The sequence below is a fragment of the Aegilops tauschii genome, chromosome 1, assembly GCF_002575655.3.
Source record: "Aegilops tauschii subsp. strangulata cultivar AL8/78 chromosome 1, Aet v6.0, whole genome shotgun sequence".
In the NCBI taxonomy this organism is placed as follows: domain Eukaryota; kingdom Viridiplantae; phylum Streptophyta; class Magnoliopsida; order Poales; family Poaceae; genus Aegilops; species Aegilops tauschii.
The window spans coordinates 38,121,535-38,132,210 of NC_053035.3; the positions used below are offsets into that span (position 1 = coordinate 38,121,535).

At 40.2% G+C, this 10,676-nt stretch overlaps 1 protein-coding gene across 1 annotated transcript; it reads right to left on the reverse strand.

Annotated features, from left to right (window-relative positions):
- Positions 1–300: 300 nt before the first annotated feature.
- LOC109782766 (nuclear pore complex protein NUP107) lies at positions 301–10,382 on the reverse strand. Its single transcript, XM_020341380.4, has 25 exons — positions 9,972–10,382; positions 8,925–9,241; positions 8,354–8,423; positions 7,986–8,101; positions 7,846–7,877; positions 7,618–7,743; positions 6,608–6,766; positions 6,121–6,213; positions 5,877–6,044; positions 5,600–5,698; positions 5,280–5,482; positions 5,142–5,199; positions 4,642–4,730; positions 4,421–4,552; positions 3,967–4,089; positions 3,476–3,574; positions 3,177–3,368; positions 2,686–2,857; positions 2,411–2,567; positions 2,034–2,236; positions 1,706–1,847; positions 1,448–1,608; positions 1,211–1,327; positions 1,022–1,122; positions 301–603 (listed from the first exon to the last, which is right to left on the reverse strand). The coding sequence occupies exons 1-24, from the start codon at positions 10,079–10,081 to the stop codon at positions 1,045–1,047; spliced, it is 3,216 nt and encodes a 1,071-aa protein (XP_020196969.1). The 5' UTR covers positions 10,082–10,382; the 3' UTR covers positions 301–603; positions 1,022–1,044.
- Positions 10,383–10,676: the final 294 nt, after the last annotated feature.

Genomic DNA, 10,676 nt, shown 5'->3' on the forward strand with positions numbered 1-10,676 from the left:
TCAAAGCTGACTTAGACAGAACTTCTTGCCCATGCTAAATCCTTCTGTCTAACTGAAACAGGTCAAAAATTGCAGGGTTTTTTTTTTTTGCTAAACTACACACACACATAGAGTCACCCCCTATTCCTACGAGACTGAGCCGGCATGTGATTGACGAAGTCATCACAGACGCATGAAAGAATAAAGCAGTTAAATCCTAAAATAAAGCAGAAAAATGCAAGCACCCATGCCAAATCTAGGACTTGAACTCGGGTGAGACAGGTTCCACCACAAGAAACCTAACAATCCAATCACTCAAGATTTCTTACAACACCATATAAACTGAGAAATTGGTTGTTACATTGACATGGTCAATCGGATTGGACGCAGATATTTCCCCTGTTGCCAAATCTACATCAGACCCCTACGTTTTTTGTCTAATATATGAAACATCCAGGGACATCTGACTGATATGCAAATCTAGCAGGAACATTCTTCTCCCTCGCCTCGAAATCTTGCAGGAACATACTTGTTCGCCTCCGTTTGGGCCATAGCTATTCTGTTCATTGTGACGAACGTGCCAGAGACAAAGGCAAGACCTTGGAAGATTCAGGCTTCAATAAACTGCAGCAGATGAGTGATTTGGAGAAAGTTAGATCACATTCTCTTTGCCTGTATAATTGTATGCAATGTGTACCAAATCTGGAACGAAGATGTGTATCAGGGCAGCTAAAAAGTGCAGAAGATTTCCATGTTGGTGACTTGGTGTATCCTTCAAGAGGATTTGCAACAGCCTCCTCGTCTAGTATTAGATTTACGAAAACCGTATGATAGTCCACCTAAAGTGAGTTAATTTCCGTCTGCTGATGCTATCAGCTGAGAGCAAGCAATTACAAAGCAGTAAAGCCGCAGTGCTAAGCATCGCAGCAGGCAGAATATGAGGTATTGTGAAGTTGTGACCGATCAGATTAAAAATAACTGTTTCACAGTACCAGATATACAAAAAAATCAGGAACTCCCGAGTAAGTTTCAGATGACACACCTGATAATTTAAACATGAGTGGCTTAGCCATCAGCAGGCCTCTGCTCTTCCTCAAGCTCCATTTTACATATGAAGCACTCCCTCTCAAAAATCAGGAACTCCTGAGTAAGAAATTTAAGACATTTGCTGATATTAGGAAAGCTCTGCACTGCAGTTATTAGATGAACAAACTAAAGAACATGAAGTAACCTGTAACTGCTGCTGGCTGAACAAGTGCATCATCCCAGAATCTGATGAAGCAACTAACTCGATGAGTTTATCACAACGGTCTAGAGAATCGCCAGCTTCGGAAAGGGAGATGGATGCCTACAAAATATTAGCATCTGATATTAATATACCATATGTACTGAAACTGCAAAACAGCAACCATTTCACCTATATTCAATGTAGCAGGCAGATACTTGTAGAATCTGTTTACAAGATCACCTGCATGGAGCGTAGAATTGTTTCCGGCAGGCAGCATCTTCGGCAAAGTCCTCGAATGATATAAGCAGCAGTACTTTCAACCGAACCATGACAATCAGAATACCAAGCATCAAGTCGTGAAATTTCCATCGAAACTCCAGGTTGAAACCGATTGAGTTCACCTGCAAAAATAAATTATCCATATAATTATTGCACAAAATATTATTTGCATTAAAAAAAAAAGAACTGAAGCATACTATTGCTCTAAATTTTAGATACCTTTAAAGCCTGCGGCCATAATTGCAGCAAGAAGACCTCCATCATTGGCTTCATGAAGCCCAAACCCATCACCTTCTGTTGCCAAGCAACGGAGCGCAACTTCAATACAGCAAGGATCTTTAGACGAGACCTTAACTTCCACCTGTCCATGAATTATACAGTCAGAAGTTGCAGAAGCAACCGTGACAAGCAACAACTAGAAATTAAACTGTAAGATTTAACAATCCTTAGTAAACACCAAGATATGATCTGTAATGTACAACACTTCATATTATATCCTGAAGCATAATATGCATATGGCCTTCAGGAGAAGAGAGATGGACTCAACCTTCAGCTGGCGATGCAGCACATCCTCTTCGCTGATAGTTGAATAAAGTGCACTAGTCAGAGCCGTGCATGATGTTGCATCTGGTGTCATGCATTCCCCAGAAGGTAGACAGAGTATTGCCGTTGCATGCAACTCAAGGAAAACAAGCTCTGATGACTCAAATGGGCTTGTCTCGACAGCATTTAACCATGGTCTCTCTTCCCCTGATTACAGAAAACCAGAACATATAAAATAATGGCAACAAGTTCACCACCATATACTTTCACAAGTTTAGCAGTTTAAAAAGCATATTTGTAGGCTAAAGGGCCATGTTGATAGAAACATTTATTTGTTTTCGAGAAAAGAGGTTTGTGTCTCGATGAAAGTTTATTACTTACTTTCTAATAACAAGAATGCTAACTCCAGTGTTTGTGTCGCTGCAGCAACAGCTTGATCCTTTTCTTCTGCCGAAAGCATTTCAGGGGGAACAGAAGAATTCTCCATCTCGCATCTAAGCCAACCCCGGTATGTTGCATCCAGGGAGTAATATTCGTGCTGTCTCACCACAAAAGCAATTACTTTGTCAAGAATACCAAGGTACTGACTAAACTCTAAGTGGAAATACCAGTACTGGAAGCATCGAGAGCAGAAGAAGCAAAAAATGAGATCTTACCCAATCTTCAAATTCTTCTAAGTTATCAGACACCTCTTGATCTTCAAGCGAAAATAAATTTTCCTTTTGTTTCAATGGTTCGGCAAGGATGGCAAGCAACTTATGTGGTCCTACTGGTAGTTCAGGGACTCTCCTCATTGATATTAAGGAAAATTCTCTGAATAGTGTGTTGCTGAAGATAAAGAAATTGATGGTGAGTTGCAATGCTACGATATAAAGGAGGATAAATATCTTGTTTCATCAACCAAAAATAAGTTCCACTCTCACAAAGTGAGAAAAACAAATGAGTACTGTTTTAGCAATCAAAGAGGAACTCAATGGTAACAAAGAAAAAAAAAAAGACAAGCGAGTACTGTTTACTGATATATTTCAGCAACAAACATACAGACGCAATGCCATAAGAGGATAAATGTTTCCAAGACCATGCAGGAGGGCTGCATGTATGACTAGCAAAGTTTTCTCTGGCACAAGAACAAATTAGATATAGTTACCTATGAATCAACGCCCGTATCAGAAGTTTCCCTGTGATCATCTCAAAGTCTGGAATAGAGGATGGTGGTGTGAAGCAAAGCCACTGAATGATCATTGCCTTCTGAAGTGCTTGCAGGTGATGCTGTTCTGCGACATCAGAGAAATCTTCATTGTACTGATGGGGTTTTATTTCTCGAGACCTTGAAAGAACTCTGCACTAAATTAAAATCTTGTCAGAACATGTCCACAAATAAATACAAGTTAAATATGTGAAATTTGATGTATTCAATTGTTATATGTATCCCCACAATCACCGAACCTCTCAATTATCTCTTCAAAACAAGCCTTGGATACATCTCCAGATGAGAATGGCAGATACTCCACAGCAGAGAGGAAAAGCTTGTACATGGTATGCAAGCTGTGGCAGGAAAAAAGAGGTGTGATGCCAGCTAATCGAAGTCTTGGAAGCAAAATAAACCATCAGCAATAACGCATTTGAGAAAATTTCTGTGTGAAAGAACAACAACATTACCAGCACAATTTTTATGGGTAAACATAAAAAGTTGAACATGCAAGTATTGTACCTATTATACTTTTCATGGAATTGTCATAAATCTAAGGCTAAAGGGAGCTGCACCGGAGACACATAGCTCACAGACTAAAATCTATTGGTAAATATTAGAACAAACATGAACAGCCAATAACAGGTACATCATGCACTAATATGTCACAAAAGATTGCAGAATACTAATATATGTAACATTTCCCAGATTGCAAAAACATAAAAGGTATAATCACATGAAGTAATACCTGCTATTTAACCTTAGTTCCATCATGTCCACAAACAAATCAATGCAAACATCACGTTCAAGCTGAGAGGCATATACTCCAACCAACTCTTCCTGCCCCTCTGAAAACAAGTATCTCACGTACCTGGAATTAATCATTAGCTTTTCCTGCTGTGAAGATTAAGAAACAGGCAATGTAGCAACATAATATGGAGAAAATAGGAATAAAAGATTCATCTGAAGATCAATGACAAAGCATAAACTTTAGTTAAGAGAACAGTAGAAGTACTGGAGTAAGCCCTTGACCCAACAAAATGAAAGAAAACTACTTATGCAACTGAATACTATTAATAAAAGTATATTAACCGCAACCAGAAAGACCTTTTTTTAACCAAACAGATGCCATTTTAACATGACATTACTCCAGAAGGCTAAAAAGGCATAAAGCCACACAAAGATTAGTAAACAATACTTACATGTTGATGATGAGATCACCGACAGTAACCAGCTTTTCCTCAAACTCGTCTTCCATTTCATTGCTGAGAAGGTATCTCAAAACAAGAACAATATGTGCCCCAAAACGTATCATGTCGGAATCATCACGGGACCTAATTGGGCCAAGAAGTTACTCAAAAGTTAAATAATAAAGCAAAATTAAATATTGGGGTTATCTAAACTAAAATCATAAAAGCAGTACCTCAAGACGTTTTGACCCTCTTCGATGGAAGACAACCATGACCATAGAAGGTCAAGAAGATGAGCTAAATTTCCACTCATGAGATTCATCTACCAAATAAGTAAACATGGAATGGTTAGGCAAGTGAACGATCGTAAATTCAATTGTACAGCTATTGGAGAACTCCATTTCCGTGGAAAGTGGTTCAAGTATTTGTGTTTATTCCAGTTAATACCATGAGTCACCAGAATGTTTTATTGAGTCACATTTTTTTGCAAAATACAGATTTAGTAGAACGTTAACTAAGATAATGTTTAAATACTTGGTTTTCAGAATAATCATCTACAAAATCAGAAAACATGTCTAAACTAGTCATCAAACTGGCAAATTGTACAGGAACTGTCAATTACTGCCTGTTTCCACTTATCTAATGTCAAGTAAATTATACAGCTATACTAGAAAACATTAAATGAACTTAGTAGAGAAATTGCATATTCTTCGCTCTTGGAAATGTATCTTACCTCAATTTGTCGATGCTGCTCCCGACATGCTCGAGAAACAGTTTCATGAACAAGGTCACTGCATCGCAAGTGACACATATAATAAGCAGGCAAATAGTGAATGTGTGGAAGTACTAAACAATGTTAGTACAGCAGTACCTTGAGTGGAGTTTCTGCAGAAGTGCAGCTATATCACGAGGTTGCTGATCAAGAACATGATATGGCCAATTTTCTGGGCCAAGCTGGGTTCCATTCATATCATCATCAAACTCTTTCTCTTCTGGTCTGCTGGTTTGATATTGAGATAATTCTATATCCACTTTAACATCTAGCCAGGATTTAGCCATTGCCCAGCAAGCTGACTAAGAGATGGAAGGAAAAAGATGCATCACATGGAGCCAAGAAACCAGCATCAGAGAGAATAACATTGGATCAGATTAGAAAGGCAGGCTTAGAAATGAATTGAATAATATACATACCTCCCAGTCAGTACAGATTGGCAAGGTACGCTTCAAGTTACTGCACTGTAAAGCATATACAGCCATCTCATACTGGCCACCATCGTGTTCAGCAATTTTCTGCAATAGTATTATTAATTTAGAGTTGAGTTTAACAAAGTATTAAGTATTGGCAACATATACACACATAACTATTTTGAAGACAAAACCATTGTAATATTTACAGAACCACATTAAATATAACAGCAAAGCGCAAAGCAGCATAGTTCAACAACATAAGTACAGCACAGGAGTTTACCTCTGAAGCACAATAGGATGCCCATTTCCAAAGACGCCACTGCCGTCCAATACCACTTTCCAGTTCAATTGCTTGTAGTGTTCTAGAATTTCCATTCTTGAGCATGGCCTCCAGGGAAGGAAACAGATCTATGCCACCAAAGGGGCAAAGAGTGGCTGCTCTCCATGACTGAATATACTCGAGGCGTTAGCATCAAGTGGAGATACATCATAAGAAATGCATATGCCTATACAAGCTGACCAACCTGTCCAGCAGATCGGCACAATTCACATGCCTCTTCTAATCTTCCAGCTCTTAAGAGAGTCCAGATATCTTCTAAAAGCAATTCATCTTGCTTCTGCTTACACATAAAGGAAAGGTGAGTTCTGATTTTACTAGAGGCAAATTCTAGTTACTTCACCAGAGATGATTAATGAGAAGAGATCTTCAACAACTGAAAGAGATTTGTCTTCTTTGTAGTGCTGTTAGTCCAGTAATTACTGCTTTAACTTAGTAAATAATTAAATTTGAAGGTTAAGTACTAGACAGTTATCCAAGGCATCCTCTTAAAGTGAGATTATGAGGTGAAAGATGGCCTATTATCACATTAAAGAGTATAAAAACATTCTGGAAAGGTCAAGTAGAACCAATTATAATCCATACTTGCAGCATTTTAAATATCATAATAAATTATTAGCAGCTTTATGAAAGGATCTTTACACTGTATTCGAAATAGATACCAAATAGCCTACCTTGTCATCAGGAAGAAGTTGGGCTACTTCACGAGTTGGAGCATCAAAATCCACATGCTTCACTATATTAGAATCATTATTCTTTCTCTTTAGGTACCTCTGTGTACGATGCCAAACACCAGAACTTGGTAGATATGAACCAACATGAGATCCTCTCACCTGCAGAACAGAAATATAACACCACAAGAAATGTGTGTACCTCTATCATCAATTTGCTCATGAATAGTAAGTCAAATACTCTGTTACTCCATAGCTTATTGTGTGATTAAAACAAAAGCAAGGTCATTTAAGGAAGAAAAATAACTACTGAAATTTAGATGATCAGGATAGATCTTTATGAAAGAGCAATGTACACATGAGATTTACTCCCTCCATCCAGTTTTATTAAGTGTCTTCCATTTTGGCTTTTGTCCACAATTACAAGGCCCACACTTTCTTCCATATACTTTTGTTCAATTTTCCTCTGTTATGCACCGGTTGCATGCCATTAATGTTTGTTTGGATGAAAAAGTCGGAATGACACTTGTATGCACTTACTGCCCCTGCTCTGGCTGCCTGCGCTCTGATTTCAGTGCCCCAAATGCAGCGCCTGGAGGCAGAGTGACATTTCACATGCATGCATGCATTTCCTTTCACAGATTATTTGATGATGCTGGTGTTATTAGGTGATGGAACAGAGAGCAGTTGCATTGAATGTATTAACAAATATTAATTAGGGGTAATTTAGACAATTCTAGTACCATGTTGATTATTGTCCTTCTATATTCCTGTTCAGTGGGAGTACATTGTAGCTTAATACCTTTCAACTCAAATATTTAAGTTAACATATCGTGGAGAGATGCATCTGTTTACTTTGCTAATTCTTTTATTGATGGAACTTCTAGAATCTATATTACCTAAGGCGGGTTGTTCCATTCAATCAATCATGTTCCACTACAGGGCTCCCACGTACCAAACAGGAAATAGAAACGACTAAAGTCTTAGTAAAAAACATAGCATGGTTATCTTACCTTTTTCTCCAAATCAAGACTTTCAGAAGCAAGTCCTTCAAGCCAAAGTACAATCCGCAGACACAATTGTGCTGTAAGATCTGTTGCAACATAGCGGCAAGCCTCCTGATGGGATGTAGTTGGTGACTGTCAACAACAAAAAAATACCCTTTAGATAAATCCACAGATACAAGCACATGAACAGAAAGAAAAGACTTTAAGACATTCACAATTAGAAATGTAGCTTACCATGAATAGTCCTTCAGGAAGCTCTTCATTTGCTGCAATGTAGCACATGGAATTTCATGCAGTGTAGCAAACAGTTTACTTAGAAGAACGTTGATTTATAGCCACTGCTACTTCAACTGACTTATCATAGAAGTTATTACCTTTCCCATAGAGGTACCAAAGAAGTGACCAAGAAGCAGCTTCATCCAGTAATAGTTGTGCTTTTTGCTGCATAAGTTTATCCTCCACCATCCGAACCTTTCCTATGGCAGCATACCTGAAAATTAAAAAGCATCCCCACATTAGCATCCACAAGCTACAGCACAGGCATCTATTACCTTGGAAAATAAAGTACTTGGAGCATAATAATTATTCATCTTCACGTGATGTAAAAATAATAATTGTAGTGTATATCAGTAAAGTGTAATGTGGCAAAGAGTTGCATCCAAGAATTGGTCAGCAGTAGAATATGCCAATCATACAAAGTCATACAATGGAGCATTATTACTAGTGTAAGGCAATATAAAACCTTAGTGACTCTGAAGCGTTTCTACATGTCCTCTCAAATTGTAAAATCACGTCTGGGAAGGGCATCAATCCTGCAACAGAAGAACACATCAGTAAACACAAATAACCGCAAGGATTAGCTAGATAATATGCGTTCACAGATTTCTGTAAGCAAACAAAAGTACAGGTTTCTCCATGCTATTAATCTAGTACTCCCTCCGTTCCATAATTCTTGTCGTGGTTTTGGTAATAGATATGTGTGCGCCAAATCCTCTGCTCTCGGGAAAAAAAGAAGGAGAAGGCACATTTCCCTAAAGTTGAGAGCATGACTCAAGCACCTTTTATTTCACTATTCACTGCTACTTGAAGATTTGTGCAGCTTAGTTTGTGGGAAGCCTTTTTCATTAACTTATTGGTTAGTGAAAATTATAGAAAACAAAAGGGAACGCAATGACATGGATCATATACAAACAACGGCTGATAATAATAATGACTACAATGTGAAAATACAATATTCAAATTAAGAACTGTCAGCAATGGCAGAGCATGCTAGATTATAAGCATCACTACCCATATGGCATTGCCAAACTGACCTTGTATTGCTGAATCAAGAAGGGATGCAAACGCTGTAAAAGTTGTTTCTCCTTCTCGTGGCATATCGTCCTCCAGCTTGACTAGATTCAACGTTGATCTTGCCGCCTTCCTACCTGAACCACCATCCAGCAGTTTCGGTCCATTCAAGCCATCAATGTCGGAATAATCAGCAGCCTCCTGCTTGACTTCTTCAAGTAGTAGACCAGCATTGGGCCGCCTAGGTATGCTGCTTCCATCATGCAATGCCCTTGCTTCCGAGAATCTGGAGAATGAGGTCCCCAACATTGGGGAGTCGTTTGAAGAAGATAGTCTCTTTCTGAGTAAACCACAAGGGAAAACAACAAAATCAGCTAGTGTAGCAAACTAGTGCCAGTAGAAATACTGAAGTGGCATGTTCTCACATTTCACACGAGTAGGCTACATTAACCCTTCCATGAATGTTTTAGCTACACTAAGTACTGGCACTAAATTGCAGATATCTTTAATAGGACAACCTGCTCGGGGATCGAGCAAGCACCGAGGTGGGTGTTCCATGTGGTCACAAATACTACAGACTTAGTGTGCATTGCCAATATGGCAATATCAACCCACCAATTGGATTGTCCACTTGTCAGTTGTGTTCCTGGCCACCAAATAACCGAGCCTGACCCAGGCACGCTCCACAGATCCATCGAATTATATGATCGCATCAAGATAGGGCTACTAAAATACTTGAGAAAATTACTAACACGCCGCAATTATCCAATCACAGCGGGTATTCTAAAAATGCTGCCAGGGTGGGATGAGCAGTGGGTAGCATATGGCCTGATTCAGCGACGAATAAACCATTAGTACCAAACATCTGAGCGCCAACCACTGAATTCTATCGATTTCCCCGCTCAATCTGACTCCATTTCGCCACTCGATTAGCGGCCAGCCACCACGCTCGCCTCCACTGCCCTACCGAACCACCCGGGCCAGCCAACGCCAGCATTCGAGCTGGAGAGGCGGAAGAGGAACCATTCAAAAAAAACAGTGGAAGAGGAAGAGGGGCGCGCGTCTCTCACCTGTAGCGGCGGTACTCCTCCCGGAGGCGGGAGGACTCCGGGTCGAAGTAGCCCGGCGTCGACATTGGCGGCGGCGGCGGGGACGGGGACGGCGACGGGTCCACCTCCATGGACCGGCGCGGCGTGGATCCGAAGGGGGTTAGGGTTTTAGAGCCCTCCGCTCCCCAGAATCCTCGACTCCACTGCACGGTTTGCAGTTTTGTTCGGCAGCAGACTCCACTCCGGCGACCACGATTTCTGTCGTTTCTTCTGTTTTAGATGGAGTGGAGCGATGGCGGCCGGAGGCGGTGAGGATGGCCGGTGTTGGTGCGGGAGGTTGGGCGGCGCCGTTCGGGCAGGGGCGGTGAGGGGAGGGAAGGGGAGGAGAGGAGGGATTGCGGGCCGAGCGAGGAGACTGTTATGACACGGGCCACTCCTGGACGTCGGCCCAAGTCCACTAGATGGAACAGAAGTGAATTCCAGGCCCAGAAGGGCGACCCAAGACAGAATCGCTGCGGACAAAAGGACCCGAATCATTTTTTTTCTGTGTCTCAAAAAAAATCTGGCCGGTTCTTTTTCCTGTTTTGTTTCTCTCCGGTTTTTGATCATTTTGTTTGTACTGTACTATATATTTGTTTTTGTTTTTCGTTTAGTTTTCCCAAATTCCTGACCTTTTTTATTCAAATTCGTGAACATTTTTTCTAAAATTCATGAACTTTTTCAAAT